The sequence below is a fragment of the Vitis vinifera genome, chromosome 16 (genome assembly GCF_030704535.1).
Source record: "Vitis vinifera cultivar Pinot Noir 40024 chromosome 16, ASM3070453v1".
Lineage (NCBI taxonomy): Eukaryota > Viridiplantae > Streptophyta > Magnoliopsida > Vitales > Vitaceae > Vitis > Vitis vinifera.
This window is the reverse complement of record NC_081820.1, coordinates 1,560,498-1,582,704: the sequence shown is the minus strand read 5'-3', so window position 1 is coordinate 1,582,704 and position 22,207 is coordinate 1,560,498. Positions and strand designations below refer to the sequence as shown.

At 30.4% G+C, this 22,207-nt stretch overlaps 1 protein-coding gene across 1 annotated transcript; it reads right to left on the bottom strand.

The window, feature by feature from the left end:
• Positions 1-1,208: 1,208 nt before the first annotated feature.
• Positions 1,209-10,663, bottom strand: LOC104881975 (uncharacterized). The gene is made up of 6 exons (XM_059733808.1): positions 10,472-10,663; positions 10,294-10,337; positions 3,135-3,282; positions 2,741-2,988; positions 2,446-2,649; positions 1,209-2,286 (listed from the first exon to the last, which is right to left on the bottom strand). The coding sequence occupies exons 3-6, from the start codon at positions 3,277-3,279 to the stop codon at positions 2,257-2,259; spliced, it is 627 nt and encodes a 208-aa protein (XP_059589791.1). The 5' UTR covers positions 3,280-3,282; positions 10,294-10,337; positions 10,472-10,663; the 3' UTR covers positions 1,209-2,256.
• Between the last annotated feature and the right edge of the window lie 11,544 nt (positions 10,664-22,207).

Below are 22,207 nucleotides of genomic sequence, written 5' to 3'. Positions count from 1 at the left end.
TGCAAAGGGGGTAATTTAGGCCTGTTTGCATATAGGATTTTATTTGTTTTTTTTAAATGAATACTAGGCTTGAGTTATATCACGGGTTAGATTATTTAAGAGTGGGATTGACGAGTTTTGGGCAAAAAATAATTTATTTGAAACAAAAATTCATAAAATAAATTCCCTCCTAAAATAATTTTTAAAGTACTACTTCTCATCCATGTCATAAAATTGTAATTGATAACTAGATTTTGAATATTTTTTAAAATAATCAAAATCATAATTACCAACTCCAATATTCTTCTTAATTATAACCGTTAACTCCACCATTTAAATGGGTTTATCATCTTCTCCATGGTCATGAATCTTATAATAAACCTTGTGGCCGGTTGCTTCAGTTTAATAATCTCCCCAAACTGACCTAAATGCATGCCTTTCATTAGAACAAATCTTCTATCAAAATTTCCCTCTTCAAACAACTTTGTAGCCATATATAGCTTCAAACAACTTTGCCTCTACAAGAAATAGGATTTTTGGTGACGGTTGGCAACCGTCACCAAATCGTATATATCCGTGATCAAAACCTATTGTCGCGGTCTTATGAAACCGTGACCGAGCGTCACAGTATGAGGCGTAGCTAAAGGTATTGGTCACGGTCAAGTAATAAACCGTGACTATATGTTTAACCTTTGGTCACGGTTAGTACCCTAACCGTGACTACATGTAAGTCTATAGTCACGGTTAATAAAAATGACCGTGACTAAAAGTTGACATTTGGTCACGGTCAATGTCCCTAACCGTGACCAAATGTCACCTTTTGGTCACGGTCAATGCCCCTAATCGTGACTAAATATAGGTATATGGTCACAGTAATTAAGTGACCGTGACTAAACATTAAGTCTATTATCGCCACTATCCCTAACTTTTGGTGACGATTCATTTTAAGCGTGACTAAAAGCACACTTATGGTCACAATTTTTTAGTGGCCGTGACTAAAATATGTTATATTTTGGACATTGGTTTTTTATAAATTAAAATTTCCCAAACCTGTTATAAACCCAAACAAACCCATTTTAGACCTGTATATGTAATTAAACAATTAAACCAATTTCAAAATATTACAATCAATTATTCCAAGCTAGTTAAAAACTTATATATCAATATAAGTCATTAAATAAAAAAAACATAATATAACAAAAAAAAAAACCAAACAAACAAAAAACAAAGAGATTCAAATTTAGTTTCACATTCTAACATAATATAACAAATCAACCAACCAAACATCACATAATAGTCATAGAAAGCAAAAAAAGTTAGAAGAATCTATCATATAAATAAGTAGCATAATCTTCAAAAAAAAGTTAAGAGAATCTATCATATAAAGATATAGCAAAATCTTCAAATGTCTACTGCTTTTGCTGAAATTGTTGCATCATTTGCATCATCTGTTCTTGAATTTGTGCTTGCATTTGTGCTTGCATTTTTCTTTGCATTTCCATCATTTTTTCTTCAAACTCTTCTTTCACTTCTTCACGTGTCTTCTTTTGAACTTCTATCAACCTCTCTTCAAATGTTTCTTTCACATGTGAGAGTTCATCTTTCACATTTGAGAGTTCTTCAGTTGCAGTTGTAAACTTTTGTTCTGCAGCTATTAGCATCTCTTGGGCGTTTTCAAGTTGTGTTGAAAGAATAACTCCTGATCGTCTCCTACTAGTAGAACCAAAGATTGAGGTAGGAGTAGGACCAAATCCATACCCTCGAACACGACCATGCCTCTCTGGACCCATGACTTGAGTATATATCTCATCTACATATGTAGATGCTACAGATGTAGATGATACAGATGTAGATGCTCCAGATGATGCAGAAGTAGAAGAAGATGTCCTCTCAGGTTGAGATAGTAATTGTTAAAATTGATCCTGGAATTATAAAAAATAAAAAATTGTTAGACTTCTAAAATAATTTAGTATGAGGCTATGACTGAAATACAAGTATATAAAATTTATTTACTTCATTACCATAATCTCCTTAGAATGATCATCAACAGGCATCCCATCTTTTCTTGTGTGTGTGTCAGGGCAAACATCTCAATTCTATTGGGCTCACTTCGATCCTCTTTCTTTTGTGCCTATTCTTATAAGTAAAACAATTGAGTTATTTATGATGAATTATTTATGTACAAACAAATCATATTAATAATAAATTTCAACCTTTTCATATCGAATTTGAGCATAACTTTTTGATCCCGATGTATGCTTTATCACTTGTTTTGCCCTATTTGCCTTGTTTTTTTTCTGAGATATCCTACATCAATTAAAAAATAGCAAGTTACTTATATAGGTAATAGAAACATAATAAAAGTTATATACATGAAGTATTAGGTTAGATATAACTAATAAATATCATTTTATGTGAATATGAGTATCATAAGATACATTATCAAGAAAAGATCATTATCTTTACCTTGGCCTCAGGTGTACCCCAAAAGTGGATGAGCCACCTCCAATCATCATCCGATAAGTGTGGAGGTCGATGGCACAATCTCTCCTCATCTGTATTATAAGGGTTATAATACTTGGCCTTCATTTTATTTCTGTAGCTTCTAAACAAATTTCCACAACATTGAAGAATGTAGCTCTTACATGTTTCTTCTAGTTCATATTTTTCCTGTATTGCATTAAAATGTCATGTTTAAATAAGAGGTATCATTTTTAAAAAATAACATTACAATTTAGATTGAATATTAACTAGCATATACCAATACTAAGGCCCAAATCTTTTCCTTCACATCTTCACTAACATGATTCCAATCTTGAACTTGGATGGGTACATTGTGTTGAGATCGCACCAATGTTCCCATATAGCTTGACAATCTTTCCCCTTTTCCATCATAAACAACTTGTCCTCTGGTATTGAATCGTGTAGTTTTTTTTTCCCCGGGTTTCATACTAAGTAAATCTAAGTTACATGTTAGGCCACGTGTCCTCTTTTTGCTAGAGGATGAACCTATTAAGAGTAATAATGAAATTAAAAGAAACATAATTTACTTATCTTATATAAAATTAAACATTAAAAACCTATCATTCAAGAAATTAAATATATGTAAACACATTTATCATATGTAAAGTTAAACATAATCTTCTTAATCATACCAACAACAGAAGGATCTGAAGAATCAGAAGGATCAGAACTACTAGGAGTAGTAGTTGCAGCAGGTTGTATGTCTAAGAGTTGTTGTAGATTGTCCAAATCATCTTCTGGAGACACTATTTGTACTCTTCCTCTTCGATGTGACATTTCCTACATAATAAAGTAAATTAGAAAAAGTAATACAAAATAAGTTACATAAATAATTGAAATAAATTACAATTTGTATAGCTGGTAAGTATATATTTATGTACTTACCAATACTATTAGCTACACATCATCTATATCATCATCATGAATAAATTCATTATCTCTTTCAACAATGTTTTTTTGTCGTGATAGTAGAACATCTGTTTGGATAGTTTTTCCTGCAATATCATTTCTATCCCAATTGATTAAATCATTCTCGATCAACTCATGCACATCACGTTGACTATGAAGTGTTATAAGTTGTTGATATGGCTCTGGATCATTAGTAGATACTTTCTGATTCATATCATAAACCCCTCGAGTTTGTATCTCTACAACGGTGTGCCAATTTTCCTCATTTGAATTTTGAACATAGAAGACTTGTTTTGCTTGAGATGCAAGCACAAATGGTTCATCTGTGCATATGGTACGTTCAAAATTCAAACACGTGAACCCATATTCATCCTTCTTCATTCCCCTTCCACTATTGATTACATCCCACCAGTCACACTTGAATAAAATAACTCTATTTCCACCAAGGTAATGTAACTCAATTACATCAGTTAGCACACCATAGTAAGAAACATGACCAGGAATTGGGTTCTTATCTCTTGCACTTGCAAAGCTTGATACCTCTGCGGTCACAACAACTCCACTATTTTGAGTTTTTTTTCCCTTTTCTCATTCTCTTGTGTGAAATCTGAACCCATTAATGATGTATCCTCTATAACATGTAACTGATGTACTTGGTCCACGAGACAATGATAGTATGTGTTCAGAAATTGGACCTTCATGTCGCATTTGTATAATCTATATATTCAAATATAAGATGTTAATACATACATGTGTATTAGATAATAGAACAATTTATGTAGTGCATGAACTTACACGTTCTTCAAACCAACTAATGAATTCTCTTCTGTGAAACAAATCTACATCCCGTGCACGAATACAAGGCTTAACCCTTATAGATTGCTTATGTTCTCTGATAAAAATGAAAAAATTAATTATAATGCTCACAAATACCAAAATTAAATTTTTGTATGAGAATTAATATAAAGTTTTATTCAAATAAGTGTCTTACTCAATAAATGACGTCACTTCCTCACAATTAGTCAACACATATAAATGTGCTTGGGACCATTCTTCTGTGCTAAGAACACGAGATGTTAACTTTCCTATTGTACGTCCCATGCATTTGAAAATGCTTAACCCTCCACCATTTGTTATGTTATTTTCAATGACATAATTTCTTTCTTCACGGTCATGCTTCGTTTCAACATCATGCAAATATCTTGAACAAAAGGTTGTACATTCTTCTGCTATGTACCCCTCTGCAATAGAACCTTCTGGACGACTCTTATTACGGACATAAGACTTTAATGTACGTAAATACCTGTCATTCCACAACATGATAGATTTGTTTGATGAACTATATGAAACCTAATATACATAAGATTAATTGAATGAGAACATACCGCTCAATAGGATACATCCATCGATATTGCACTGGTCCAGCGATCTTTGCCTCACTTGCAAGATGAATAGGTAAATGCACCATAACATCAAAGAATGATGGAGGAAATATTCTTTCTAATTTGCAAAGTGTGACTATTATGTCATTCTCAAGGTGCTCTAATTGATCAGTCATTAACACTTTAGAACACAACTGTTTCAAGAAACTACATAGTTCAACTATAACAGCACAAACATTCTTATGTAGAACTCCTCGAATTGCAAGTGGAAGGAGTTGTTGCATGAGAACATGACAATCATGAGACTTCAACCCAAATATCTTTCTTTCATTCACTTGTACACACCGAGAGATGTTAGAAGCATAACCATCTGGAACCTTTACTTCTTTCAAAAATTTACAGAATTCCTTTTTTTCATTTGAAGTTAGTGAATAGCATGCAGCAGGCAACATAACCCTATTCCCTCTTTGTATGGGGTGAAGTTGATCTCTGATACCCATAGCTTGCAAGTCAAGACGACTATTGAAGTTATCCTTCGATTTACCATCGATACTCAACAAGGTGACAACTATACTGTCACATATATTCTTTTCAATATGCATTACATCCAAATTATGACGCAAAATGAGGGTTTTCCAATATGGCAATTGGAAAAAAATGCTTTTTTTTTTCCAATTGTGCTCAAGTTCAACATGTTCTCTTTTTCTTTTTGCTGACATCTTATTTTTTGATGTCTTCCCTAAAGTAATATGTTCCATTCCATCTAATTGATGTAGAACATCTTCCCCAAACAAATGTTTAGGTGCTGCTCTATGCTCTTCATTTCCATCAAAGGACTTTTTATCACGTCGAAATCTATGATCAATCGGCAAAAATCGACGATGACCCATGTAACACCATTTCCGTCCATTTTGTAATCGATATGAAGAACAATCTTTATTACAAATAGGACAAGCAAATTTCCCTTTAGTACTCCAACCCGAAAGATTTGCATATGCAGGAAAATCATTGATGGTCCATAATATAGCTGCACGCATACAAAAATTTTGTTTTGTTGAAGCATCATATGTTTCAACTCCAACCTCCCATAAGTCATTCAACTCATCTATCAATGGTTGTAAGTATATGTCAATGTCATTCCCAAGTGCAGTTGGACCAGGAATAAGTAGTGACAACATGAAGAATGTTTGTTTCATACACATCCAAGGTGGTAAGTTATATGGAATAAGAACCACCGGCCACATACTATATGAAATTGACATATTCCCAAAAGGATTGAACCCATCACTTGCTAAACCGAGCCTAACATTTCGAGGTTCTAGTGCAAATGAAGGGTGTACATTATCAAAATTTTTCCAAGCCAAAGAGTCCACTGGATGCCTTATCATCTCACCTTCCATGCGACCATCAACATGCCATTTCATGTGAGAAGCTGTCTTAGATGACATATATAACCTTTGAAGCCTTGGTTTTAAGGGAAAATAACGCAAGACCTTAGCAGGAATTTTCTTTTTCTTTACTGACTTAGTGAACTCATCTGTAGAATTATCATCACTCGATTTCCATCTGGAGACACCACAAACAACACACTCATTTGCATTTGCATGCTCTTTTGAATACAACATACAATCTGAGGGGCATGCATCAATTTTGATATAATGAAGGCCAAGGTCACGAAGCAGTTTTTTTGCTTCATAATAGTTGCTTGGCAATGTCTCACCCTCAGGAAGTGCTTCCTTCAACAATTCAAGCAACATTGTAAATGACTTATTGCTCCATCCATTAAGACACTTCATATGAAATAATCTTATGATAAAAGACAACTTTGTGAATTTTTTACACCCTGGATATAGTTCGTGATCTGCTTCTCTTAACAAATTATAAAATTTGTTTGCATCCTTATTCGGTTTTTCAAACTCCTCATGCACATGTGGACTTCGTTCAGATTCCTCATTTGGCATTGACATTCCAAATGCATCATTTAACATTTCTTCCATCTCATCATGCATATCAGACTCATTAGTGCTAGTATTCGCAGGTTCACAAAACTCATATTCCCCATGCATTAACCATCGCACATAATTTCTAGCTATCCCATTGTCCAACAAATGGTCATACATGATTTCTCGCTTCTGCATAACACAATTATTGCAACAAATGCAAGGACATGGGAGCATTTCTTTTCCAGGTGCATTGGTAAAGGCAAAATCTAAGAACTCAAAAACTCCTTTATGATATTCACTACTTACTCTTGACTTCTGCATCCAACTCTTATCTATTGGCATTTTTCTCGTACTTCCGCAAATTAAACCCTTCAATCACATAACAATGAATCTTCATATCAACTTATAATGAATGTGATATGTTTTTTATCATCTCAAACTCCTATATTTGGTAGTGGTTCCTATCCCATTTAGAAATACATAATCCCTATGAATCAATCACTAACATGCTTAGTTTCATTTTGATAAAATTTCGGCAGCATTTCCCCATAGTTCTCCAAGTACACGAATTGGCTAAGGTATAAACATACTATTAGTTAGCTTAATTAAGCTGCTAACAATATGTCACCTTGTCCAAATATGCACCCAGAGAACAAGGGGAACCACTGTCAAATCTTATCAATATGTTAAAGCATAAGCGTGTGATTTCATAGATATTATGTATTTCCAAACTGTCCAAACGGACAATTCAAGCATCATTTGCAGACAATTCTACCAATCATATACAAAACATATAGGTTGAAAACTTGAATATGACCACAATAAATAATCATATCCACACGTCTACAACTTATATGTTTTTAATATATGATAAAAGAGACATTTGTCAAGCAAGGATACTTGAACGGGAATTCTAGGGTTTTCTAATATGAAAATGAGTAAATGATAAAATTAATGACAAATAATATTAGAAAAAAATAGATAAAAACACACAATGAGACTAACACATTCGATAATTTATATAAATGAATTACTAATATTTCTATTGCATAAAATCAACGAGGGTTAGTTCACAGGTAACAATAATAAAATATAAAATCATAGATAAGGCCTCACAATAAATGCAACATATGCATATCTTATATCATGAAGTAACGAAAGTGTAAGGTATAAATAAGATGAAACAAAACAAAAATTTTCTTAATTTTCTAATTTGGGTGCAAAACAAAAATTTTCTAAATATTCCTATTCTTTTTCTAGAATAGGTTTGGTATTATTTTTATTTATTTATTTTTAATAAAAAATGGTTTTTGTTGAGAAGTTGTTTTGGAAGTAGGATATTATTTGAGAGTATATTTAATTAAAAATATTATATAAGTTTACTATCTTTAAACTTTAAAAACTAATTACTTTATTTTAAATAAATAAAAAAGACACGACTTATAAATTAAATCATAAAAAGAAATATATAAATTTGAGAATAGATTTTATTTGTATCACTTTTAAAATTTTAATTTTTTATTTTTTACTTTTCACAATAATTAAAAATGTAAATATTTCACTAAAGTCAAGCATGGTTTAATTAATAGTTCTTAAATTATATTTGGGAATTCAAAGATAAAAAAAATTATTTTCTCCATCTATTTTTCATGAAGGTACATATAATATAATTAATAGTTCTTAAATTATAATTTTCTTTATATCTACTTTCTATGTTTTTTATCTACTTAAAATATCATGAATTTTAGATTATAATATATATGCAAATTCATATATAAACCCAATTTTTTATAAATAATTCATTTAAAAATATTGTGAAATGCATTTTTTCATAAGTCACATAATTATTTCCTTAAAATATCATGAATTTTAGATTATAATATGTATGCAGATTCAGGGCCTATATCCAACTTAGCATTAGTGGCTGTAACGTGTAGCTCATGTGGATCGGGGGTTTGGTTGATTGCCAACTCAAACTCTATCCAAAAAAATAAAATTATATATATGTATATATTAAAGGAATTTGGAATCAATGAAAATTAAATGTATTTGGTCCAAATTTTAATAAATCACGTATAGGAAGTTTTATCTAATCTAATTTATTACCTAAATTCAATTCAAACTCTTTTTTTTCTTTTTTTAAGAAAAGTGGGTTTTGACTCACTTTTTTAAAAAAAATATATAAAAAATAAAAAATAATTATTTGTATATATAAAATAAAATATTTACTTGTATCTCTTATTTGTATCTCGACGCCTATAAAATAGTTGCCAATTAAGCTAATCAATAATCCATCCTTTATTATTTTATTCATTTCATAATTCTAATTTATAAAATTTCTTTAATCATGTAAGTTTGGATGCATTGAGGGATTTACTTTAACTTTAATTAATCCACCATTGCAATCTAGTTTGCACCACTATTGTAAATTTCTTTATTTATTTTAGGATAAAAATGATTTGACTATGACATGATGTCATGCCACATGGAAAATCATTAAATTTTAGGGGACTTATGGTGGGAGCTATTACATACTTAAGTTTCATTCTATATTATTAATTGTATAATGAATTTATTTAGAAAGAATTATGATTCAAAATTTTTAATAGCATGTTTGATAATTATTTTTAAAAAGAGTTTTAATAATTATGTTTAATAAAACAAAATAATATTTAAAAATTTAAAATATTTTTAAAATAAATTTTATATATAATATTTTATTTTATATATTTATATAATTATTTTTTTAAACAGTTATTTGTATACAAACTTTTCCATAATTATTTGTATCTCTTATTATATAATTAATAGTTCTTAAATTATAATTTTTTTTTATCTACTTTCTATTTTTTTTTATCTTCTTAAAATATCATGGATTTTAGATAGTTGGTAATATGAGTTCCCAAAGCTAAAAAAATATTATTGAAAAGGCAATTTAAAATTACTTTAAAAAAGAAGAAGATAATTTTAATTTTAATTTAAAATTGTCTTTTAAAAAATATTTTAATATTTAATTGAAAAGGCAATTTCCTAATACACTTAATGGGTATCATAAAATTTAAAATAATTTTTAGGACTATCTTAAAAAATATTTGTTTAAATTACCATATCCTTAACTAAAGTGTGACATATGGTATAAAAATCTATCTTACATGGAAAATAATATTCATAAAAGTGATGTGTCTTAATTGTATGACTATTTGATATACAAATAAAATATTTAAAATTTTGTAAAATATTATTGTTTGTGAGACTCATAAATAGGACAAAAAAAACAAAGCAACAGAAACGTGGAGTGTGGAATATATGGTTTTAATCCATATCAACATGTTCACAAACTCAAAGCTACAAAAACAAAGAAAAAACAACATTGTTGGAAACTAATCAAATTTTCAACACAATAATTAAACCCAATGGAAATAGGCAATTGAAGATAATGCAACAAACAAAAGAAAAATTCTTTCATTACACAGTAACAATGGAAATAAACCCAATAACAATGAAATCAGAATTAAATCATAGAAAAAATAGAGAGAGAAACTAGAGAGAAATTGTACCTTAGGAAGTAATTAAGTGTGATTTTTCCAAAAGCACCAAAACCCTATAACAATGGAAATAAACCCAATAAAATGAAAATAAACCCAATAACAATGGAATCTCAAACCTAATCACAAACATTTCCAAAATACCAATTAACAAAACTCAAAAAAAAAAAAAAAAAATTCCAAAACTCACCAAAACCTAGAGAGAAACGATTTTTACGGGAGTTTCTTGGAGGTGGCTTTGGCTTTACGGACCATAGCTTCCATGGGGCTTCTTCGGCATGGCTTCCATAAGCTTTTTCCGGAAATGGCTTCCTCCAAGCAATGGGGGCTGTGGGTAGATTTTATGGGTTTTATGGCCGTGGGTTTTGGAGAGGAAGAGAAACAGAGTTTTGTTGGCAGAAGAGAGGGGCTTTTATATTGGAAATGTTTGGGAGAAGGCTTTTACTCAATGGTTAAATGGGTTAAAAAACGTTGCCTGTGTCTTTGATATTGGAAAGTCAATGGTTAAGGCCCACATAGTTAAAATATTATATTGGAAAGTGATATATTATATTGGAAAGTGATGTGAGACTTTATAATATGGCTTTATATATGGTTATTATCAAATCTCATTTTAACATTTTAAGAGTTAAAATGTTGGCTGTGGTTATTATCAATTATTTTAAAATTTTAAATTTACAATTATTTTAAAATTTAAAATTAATTTTGAAAGTTCAATGTTTTACTCAAAGTGTTGTTTTAAAATTTTTATTAAGTTTTATAAAGTTTTTCAATTTTTAAAATTATCAAGTTTAAAATTTAAAAATTTTATATTAGAAATTTATCAAGTATTATATTTTAAATTTTTTTATCAAGTTTTAAAATTTTAAATTTTACAATTATGTATGAGAAAATTATCAAGTTTTATATTTTAAAATTGTTATTTTCAAAGTTTTATCAAGCTTATCAAGTTTTAAAATTTTAAAATTTTATATTAGAAATTTATCAAGTTCTATATTTTAAAATTTTAATAGTTAAACATGTTTAGTAAATTTAAGTTTACTAAAAAAGAAATAACTGCTCTTAGTGATGTTAATATTAATGATGATAAAATTTAATAAAATCTTCTAATAATAACTTATCTTATTATAAAACCTATTATTTATCATATATAAAATGTTCTTTTTCTAAAATAATTCAAAGGTATAGGCAGTGTTTGCTAACGAGCTTTTAATTATAACAAATTTTTATTCTTAATAATAAATAAATAAATAAGTAAACCATAGAGGGGAAACAATTTTTTGTTCTTAAAAACAAAAATAAGATATTTAAAAAAAAATATTAATATTTTTAGTTATCTTAAATTGTTTTCACTTATTAGAGTAAAAGATATTTTCAAAAATAATTATATAAATACAAAGAATAATCAAAAATAAAATATAACATATAAAAGTTATTTTTTAAACATATTTAAAAACATAAAAAATATATTGAGAATATTATAGGTTTCTAAATCGACTTTTATTTTAAAATACATCCGCTAACAAATTTTTCAAAATGTTTTAAAAAACTGTTTTTTGTATAACTGTTTATGAAAATGTCAAAATACTTCACAAATAAAACTATAATTTATTAGTATTTTTGTGGGCCTTAGGTGCTAGGAAATGTTACATGTGCATTCTACTTCTACTCTGTCTTCATTATTTTCAGTCACGTGTCTCTTTATATCTTATACCAATCTATTATTATTTTATCATATGGTATCATTTTTTCATATTTAATGATATTAATTTCTACCTTATCCCATATGCTTGTAGCTTAATTTCATCATACATTTGGACAACAGAATTTCAGACTTCCATTTGGTACTAAATATAATAAACATAAACAAAGAATGGTGCATTTAAGAATATTTTTCCATGAATTTTAACTTTATAAATTTGTTAATTTTACAAATTTAAGAATTATAAAAGTTTAGAACTTTTATTTTTAATCATAAACAAAGAATGTTATTTTTGTAGTTATAAACTATTTCTGTATTGCAAAAATCATAAAGATTAAAAAATATTTTATGATTGAAAATTAAATAAAACTATAAACAATTTTACTAGTAATTGTTCGTAGTAAAATTTATTTATCACGACTATTGATACTTTAAATATAATAAGAATTATTTATCATATATAAAATCAAAATTGTTTTTAATTTGCTAACTCACTTGCATTTAAACTTTTTATCAAATAATATCAAATTGAACCATCATATTTTTAAACTAACATATTAAACTTTATTTTGCTTCTTATTAAAACATTAATCATAACAAGCAAATTAAATAATTTTAACTAAAGAAAAATAGGTAACACACTAATTTGTTTCTTAACTTAAAAAAAATATAGTAATATAACTTTAAACTTTTTATAATTAATAAGAACTATTATTATTACTATTAATGATAATTTCTATTTATGATATATATATATAATTTTCTAAAAAATTATAATAGATAACCCAAAAAAAGTTTAAAATAAATAATAGACTTTTGGTCACGATTATGTGAACCCCGTGACTATAGGTTCAAAATATTTAAAATAAACCTCTATGCATTTGGTCACGGTCATGAGAAATTCGTGACTATAGCTTCCCCTACAGTCACGGTCAATCCATGGTGTGACTAAAAGTCACAATATATATATATATATATATATATATGGTCACGGTTTTACAAAAAATCGTGACTAAAACATCTTTTCGTTACACTTTTTGTCACGGATGATAAAATTACCGTGACTAAAATTATTGGCGCCAAAATTTCCCTCCATAAATTTACAAATAGTCACGGTTTCAAAAAAATCCGTGACTAAAATACCCTCTCATCAATACTTTTGGTGACGGTTGATAAAATCACCGTGACTAAACATATTTTTTTCCACATTAACACATTTAGTCACAACTTTATCCTGGCCGTGACAAAATAATATCTTTGGTCCCTATATTTGTGGCCGTGACCAAAGATTCGTCACTAAAAACCTATTTTTTTTTGTAGATATCTTCAACTCTTGTTGGAGCCCATCTCCAATGAGAAAATTAATTTTTTTTATTTTTAAATTTTAATTTCATGATAGTCCATTAATTAGTAACATAAAATCCTTAATTAATTTCTTTAACATGTAATTTGGTAAATAATGAAATAAAATTTTCATTTCTTCAATGTCTAATATCATGGTAATTAATCAATTTTATGAAATAAATTCTACCTTCATTAATATCTAAATTAGAAGTGAGGTCTTGAACAACATCCATGTTTTAAATTATGCTCATTATGTTAAACAGTGACATGTTTGTAGTGAATATAATGAGAGATGTTTTTATGAATGTGAGTAACAATTAAAAAAAAATTGTTAGTTCATCATTCATTTTTTTAATGGATATGGATATGTGAAGGACTTTATTTCAAATTTAATTTCTATTTGGTTAATACTTTATGTGAAATTGGGGAAAATATTTTGAAAAAAAAAAAACTTTGAGATTATTATTTTAAAAATATGAAAAAAAAAAGGGAGAAAATTTAAATGTTTGCATAATTGAGTATTTGTTTTTAAACTTTCAAAAAAATAAAAATAAATACTTAATATTTTAAAACAATTGTAAAAATCTGTGATTGTTTGTTTGTTTTTTTGTATTTTGAAAGAAATTTTAAAAGATAAAGGCATGGAAATTTATTTGATTTTGAATCTTTTTAAAAAACAATTTTAAATGAGAAATCAATACTTATAACTCATCACCATCCTATTCTTCCTGTCCAAATCATACCGCCAAAGATCGGTAAAAGATTATTGAAAAATCATTGAATTTTTCTTTTGTTTTTGTTCTTAAAAAAATAAAAATACAATTAGAAGTGTTAAAAATATTTATAAAAACTAAAAATATAATTTGAAAACATTTGTGCATCGTATTACTTGAAAATCCTGCTTGGTTGTACCCTAACTCGATCAACTTGATCAATTTGTTCGATCCCCTTATCCTATCCATCGCATGTTTTGTCCCCTCCATCAAGATACCCAACTTGAATGGTGTGGTTTATTCATAGAAAAAGAATGAAGTAGTTGCTAGGTTGATCTTTTCTTGAGAAAGGGTTCATGGGCAACCAATCGATGAAACAATTCTAATACAAGACAAACTTCTCATCCTAAGCCTTTGTTTGGTAAAGCTGAGCAGAACATTCACAATTGTGTGCATGTTGGTATAGTTTATCTCCCATCTTGGCCTAGGCGGTTGGTACAGTTTATCTCCCATCCCAACCAATGAGCTCTTAAAAAAAAATGCTTAAGTTAAAAATTATTACATTAATTAAATATATTCTAAAGACCGGTCAAGTCTTTTCAGTGGAAATCTAGCTTTCTTTCAGTCCATGAGTGAGTTGGTGTACTAGGGTACCAGTGGTCTACCTCCAAGATTCAACAACTAGATCTCGCATTGGGTGATTTTTGTAAGCAAGATGCGTACAACTCAGGTTTTGAATAAATTCCTCTAGATAAATGTATGAAAATACTCCCTGAAAAACTCTTTGAAAAAATGGTATTCATATTTAAAGAATGAGGTGTGACCTACTTTTATAGGCCACTAACACAATCCTAACAAGACTCTACTTGTAAACGGAATAGGACTGAAAATGGAACAAAATTCTACTTATAAGTGGAACGATGCTCCATTAGCACAATCTCAATAGGACTCTTCCCAAAAATATAAGACTAATTCAAATGGAATAAAAAAATTTTAAAAAAATATTTTGAATTTTGTAAAAATTAGCCGAATTCACTAAAACGCTTTTTCAGATTTACAATCCCCCATAGATGTAGATGTGAAAAGAAAAAAAATGGAGGAAAAAGATAATCCAATGCATCAGTACTGGTGCCCGAGGGCTATGAACCAGTCTTAGGACAAATAAGTATTGAATCACAAAACACGGTGAAAATAAATTTCTATGAACCAGTATTTCTTGATCTAACTCAAGGGACTTTTATCCACATTGGTTTTCTTAACTACACAACGAGTTGTACAAAACGAGTTGGCACAAATAGGTCATGCGCCTTACTTGGATATTCATGAGAGCTCTAGGGAACCTGCCTGAGTTCTCATAGGAAACGACCCCACCTCCACTCTCATATAGGTAAATTCATCAAGTATGTTCTGCATTTAAACATACCATCCATAAGGAATATGGTATTCATTAAGAGTAAACACTCAACCTTAGTCAATGCAGAATACACTCTATCTACACCATAGGGATGGACTCTCGTATAATTAAAGTTGATAGAGTACCTCAAGTCAACAAGTGATTTGTTATTACTCATATGAACCTACTTCATGGAATTTCCATTCTAATAGGTTGGGTTACCACCACTCTTGACTTATGTAATAGGCATAAGCCTCATCTCTCTCGATGTTTCTTCCACTAGTTTCTTATTTAGTGGTTTGGTGAAAGAATCGACTAAATTCAACTTTAACCTTACAAATTCTAAAAATATAACCCCTGTTTCAAGCAATTGTTGCACAATATTGTGCCTTAGGTGTATATATCAGTTCTTCCAATTAAATATTTTACTCTTAGCCTTAGCAATTGCAGCTTGGCTATCACAATGCATAGACACAAACGGGGTTGGTCTTATCCATAAAGGGATATCTACTAAGAGGTTTCTAAGCCACTCAGCCTCAGAACTTGACTTTTCTAAGGTAATAAACTTAGCCTCCATAGTAGACCGAGTAATACAAGTTTGCTTGGTAGACTTCCAAGAAACTGCACTTCTACCAAGGATGAAAACATATCCACTAGTGGATTTCATCTCATCTGAATTCGAGATCCAATATGCATCACTAAATCCTTCAAGGACACTTGGAAATCAACTAAACCACAAACCATAGTTAATGGTGCCTCTCAAATACTTAAGGACTCTACAAACAACAGTCCAATGGTTCTGATTAGGACTTTGGGTGTACCGACTCAATCTACCTACTGCATAAGCAATCTCAAGTTTGATACAATTCATTAAGTACAATAGGCTTCCTATGATCTAAGCATACTCTATTTAGGCAACACTATGTTCTCTATTTTTCTTCAACTGTGAGTTGGGATCATAAGGAGTTGACACTAGTTTACAATCAAAGTGTTCAAACTTCCTTAGGATCTTCACAACATAGTGCTCTTGAGAAAGTTTAAGCCCATTAGGTGTTCTAGTTATTTTAATTCCTAGAATCACCTCTATCTATTTAAAAATCTTTAATTTCCTCCAATATTTTAAAAACATGTGTAAACTCCATAATAAAAACCAAATATACATTTAAGATTAGTTTCTCCATGTATAAGATCAGGTTATATATAGTGAAGTATAAATTAGGATAGCATGAAAATAAATCACCTTATTTTTACATATAACACATGGTTATTGACACTCTCATCATTTTTGCATTGAAGTTGATATATTTTGAGGCAAGATTACTCATATAAACTAGTCATAGTTACAATTTCGGCTCAAATCCAATTAGCATGACTTTGTCTAAGTATAATCTCATATAAAATTTACTGAAAACCTAATTAATAGAAATTTTCAAAAATAAATATATCAACTTCAATGGAAAAATGATGAGAGTGTCAATAACCATGTGTTATATGTAAAAATAAGGTGATTTATTTTCATGCTATCCTAATTTATACTTCCACTATATATAACTTGATCTTATACATGGAGAAACTAATCTTAAATGTATATTTGGTTTTTATTATGGAGTTTACACATGTTTTTAAAATATTGGAGGAAATTAAAGATTTTTAAATAGAATCAAACTCGTTTATTAAACCCTGTCCTATTAGGGTAAGGGTGGGGCAATAAGTAATCAGTAATCAGAGTCATCCTCATTTTGTTCATCATTTTTCTAGCTATTAAGGTTTAGGGTTTAGGGTTTAGGGTACTTAATCGAACTTGTGTTGGCTTTTCAGGTGGGCAACTATTGCAAAGCACCTGAAGAAGAAGCTTTCAAAAAAGAAGACTCCGACCCTTGTCACTCAGACACCATGGCACCAGCTTCTTGACACTGCTAATTGGTTGACTTGTGCTTTGAATGATCCCAGGGATGAAGTCCGCAAGTTGCACTCAGATGCCAGCTTTGCATGGAATCATCGGCATGGACATCGCTTCCATCCAACAGATGAGAAGCTTCTCACTTCCCCTTCTCCTCTTCCTCCTCAAACACCCAGTTTCAATTACCAGCAGACTATGGAGGACCCACAAGTTTCTACCAGGAACCCAGATGGGATCGGTTCTAGGCCTGCGAGTATTCCAAATGCAAGTTCCATTCTTGCGCCGGTTTCAGCCTCACTGGAGCCCTCCAAGGCCGATCAAGTAGTGGAGATTGTTGAAGTCACCTCAGTTGACCAAGAAATCGCCAACCGTTATTCCAGTACTTCAACCACCTTTGAAGCCTGGATCACAGACCTTCTTTAAGGATAATAAGAATAGTGACATTTAGGTTCAGAAGACATTCCACTCGCTAGTATATTTAGTGACTGGTTCCGTCCAGAAGACATTTCAGTCGATAGTATATTTAATTAGTACATGCATGCCTACATCGATCTCCTCCATGCTCATGGATCATATAACATAATAAATTAAGACTCTGGTTTGTGTGATCGTGTTGATAGGTTACTTAGACCCTTTCAACACAAAATAACGCTTCATTTCTAGATTGGGTTCGTAGAGATAATGAGTATGTATTGGGCTATGATGAGTGTTTGATTTGTATGCTAAATCGCATCAACTTCATCTTCTCCATGGTTATGAATATTATAATAAACCCGTGTTTTGTGTTATGTTGAGGGGTACTTTAGTCCCCTTTCTACACAATAATAATGGTTCATTTCTAGGTCTCTAATGCGTGCATAATGAGCCCACATGTATTTGACGGGTATACCAGATCCTCTGATCATCATCTCCAATCTTGTTAATTTAACTAAAACTCCACCATTTGAATGGTTTGATGAACTTATAACAACTGTCCCAAGTAAGTGATTCAACTCTTTTAAGTACTATCCCGCAATCACATGATTCAACCTTGGAGTTAGATTATTTTGCTGTAAGATCATTGATAATTCCCACTTCTTTTGCTAATGAGATAGCATATTACACGGAAGGAAAATAATTGTAGGATATGTCGGATACAATCATTTGACAGGTATTTGTAAGATACAAGGCAATACTAATAAGACAAAAAAAAAATTATTCGAGACAAAATTTAGTATAAAAGACCACTACGGAACACAGAGAGAGGGATGACAATGGGCGGGTTTTTTCTACCTGCCCACCCTACCCCGCCCCTACCCTAATAGGACGGGGTTTAATAAACGGGTTTGATTCTATTTAAAAATCTTTAATTTTCTCCAATATTTTAAAAAACATGTGTAAACTCCATAATAAAAACCAAATATACATTTAAGATTAGTTTCTCCATGTATAAGATCAAGTTATATATAGTGAAGTATAAATTAGGATAGCATGAAAATAAATCACCTTATTTTTACATATAACACATGGTTATTGGCACTCTCATCATTTTTGCATTGAAGTTGATATAATTCAATGCAAAAATGATGAGAGTGCCAAATATACTTCAATGCAAAAACGATGAGAGTGCCAATAACCATGTATATGTAAAAATAATGTGATTTATTTTCATGCTATCTTAATTTATACTTCACTATATATAACTTGAACTTATACATGGAGAAACTAATCTTAAATGTATATTTGGTTTTTATTATGGAGTTTACACATATTTTTAAAATATTGGAGGAAATTAAAGATTTTTAATACATGGAGAAACAAGACTTAATGTATTTGATTTATTAATGAGGTTAGTAATTTTATTATGATATTACTTTTCATGTTTTACTTTTATTTTTTAATTTATTTATAATTACAAAATTATTTTTATTTTTAATAAGACTTGAAATAAATTTAATTAATATTATATAAATTGAATTTATAATGTTTTTAATTGATATATCTATATATATACATACATATATATATATATATATATATATATAAAGGGAATTTTTCCTTTTTCTCCTTTCAAGCCTCTCGCTACTGTGTCCAATCCAATATCGTCAAATCAGAATAATTCTAATTCATTGGTCCTTGCTCTTCCACGTGTCCTCGCCGTCAATACTATTGACCACAGCATAATTTATCAGTCCACCCTTGTGTCAACGCGTGTCGCCAACCAAAGTGGTCGGCATTTTTTTCCAAATCTAGGTAGGCTTCAATCTCTCTCCACGTATAAAGGCAAGTGGGCCAACTCACACCGTCATGACCTCCAACTGACGGTGTCAGTTTTAACGTCGTTATCCTCGAGAAGCAAAACCACACTCTGCACCCCACCGCTATTTGCTTCCGAAAATTTTGATTTTCGAATTTCTCCTAACCGGCTGGCTCGGTTACGAAACTAGAGTAGTGCCGTACTTTTCTTTGCAAAATATGCTTTAATTCTTTTATTTAAATAATTATTTGATTTGAAAATACCTCCGAATTATAATTTATAAATCAAAATAATTTTTTTCATAAAATAACATTTTCTTATCTTTTATATTAAGGTTTTTTTAAACTCTTAGATTATAAAATTAGTCAAATAATTAGAGAAATTTTTATTGAATTTAAAAATATATTTATAGTCTTGAAAAATAAAATTGTCTCTAAATAATAAAAATAAATAAAAAAAGAAAAAGAACAGGCCATAGTGAGATGGAGATGTCAAAAGCTAAAAAAAAATCTTCTCAGAATCTGGTTCGGGCTCCAAACCTGAGGCTCGGACTAATCTCTTTGGACGGCTAAGATATGTCGACGGATTATTTAGCCCACTAAGAATCTCCAATACTGAGAGCTCTCAACTCCATTTTCATTCACTAGAATCTCGTTTCTGTCCCCGAAATACTCTCTTCTGTAAATTTCATTTCAGTTTGTCTCAAATTGATAACACGAAACACTCTCTTCTGTAAATTTCATTTCAGTTTGTCTCAAACCGATAACATGAAAGCAACTCTCTACTGTAAATTTCACTTCAGTTTGTCTCAAACTGATAACATGAAAGCAACTCTCTTCTATAAATTTCCCTGCGCACTATGAAGCAAGCTCAGCCAAGCATTGGATATCAATCACTTTGTTTCTTCAAGTCTCAATCTCCTCTTGACAGCTTGCTTTAAATGACGCTTCCCTGGTTTTTAAGCAGTCATTGTATTTATTTTTCTTGTAGTATGTCTCATGAAAATTTTATTGGGTTAATTTCTTCCATTTTTGCAGGGAAATCCATGATGGTAAGGCCAGAGGAGCAGACACCGCGATGGACCACCAAAGAAGAAGACCAGAGGGTCTTTGAATGTCAATGCAGAAATCCCGATCCAGATATCGCAAAGCTGACAGGGCTGAGCGGGAGTGGCAAGAGTTGTAGGAAGGTAGAATAACGATCTGGATCCTAATGTCCAGAGAGGGAACTTCTCCCAAGAGGAAGACGAGGCCATCATCTGCTTCCAGTCGCTCTATGGGAATAGGTAATGAGAATCATCCTCATACTTTTCCATAATCATATGATATGATAGTTTGATCAGTTTGTGTTATGTTGCAGCTGGGAAAGTATAGTAGCTCATCTTCCAGGGCGAACAGATAATGATGTCAAGAACCGCTGGTACAGCCATTTGAAGAAGCAGCTTTGGAGAAGTAATGATGAGCATATTCTCGACCCACAAAGTAGCACCAGGGATCAGCCACATGCCACACAACTCTTTCATCTCAACCACAATATTGATCCAAACACAAGCTTAAGCTCGATTCCTACACCAGTTTCAGCCTCACAAGAAATCGTCAACCAGAGTTTAGTTTGCTTGAAAAAATATATAGAACTTTCTACCTACTAGTCATTATGCATAAGTTCCACATATAGATATATAGACACACAAGCCTGTGTGTTTGTTCCATGTTCATGAATACATCTTATAATAAACCTGTGTGAGTATTATGTTGAAGGGTTATTAGACGGTTATCAGACCCATTAATGTTATAAAAGTCTTCAATTTTATCTTCTCCCTGTTATTGGTGTTCACTGGTCAAACATTGAATTCTCTTCGATTTAAAAGGTAATAGATAGACAAGAAGTGTATGTTTTGTATCTAAACTAGTACTATTAATGGCATAAATAGCATACCTGGTGGATGGTCGTAGAAATCGGGAAGAACTTAGTTGTTTTTTGAGTAAGGCAATGAAATTAATCATAGCTAATAATACAACCTCACTTCTTTGTTCCATTTTTGCGATTGCAATACCACATATTATCAGGCACACCTTTCTTTGTGGTGGGTCTGGGAAAATTTCTCTTCTAACATTGATCATAGCTGGGTTAAAAACTTAAAATCATAATCCAATAGATTTTTGGCAGCTGATTTTGCTTTACCTTAATTTTAGCTTTAGCTCCATTTAGAAAGAAAAAAAATAAGAAAAAGTATGAATAGTATGTGGTAGAAAAAAACAAGTAAGAAAAGGGTATGAAAAGTATATGGTGGAACAAGAAGATTGGAGAATTCTTGATAATATATATAATTTTTAACATGTTATACTTGATCATATCTTTTCAACATTGAATGTTTATTATTTTAAATTTTTAAAATTTTTAAATAATATTTACTTTATAAAACATGTCATGCTATACCCTTCTTTACAAGATTTCAATGCATGATGCTCATTTCTATTGTTAGTAGGTATTGAGAAGAATTGTTTGATACATATACACTTCTTTTAATGAGACGTGTTTTAAAATCATAAGAACTCTACATCAAAGTTAGGGATGTTGATCCCTGACTTTGATGTAGTCCTTTTTCTGTCTCACTGTGGATCCCGCATTTCGAGTCATG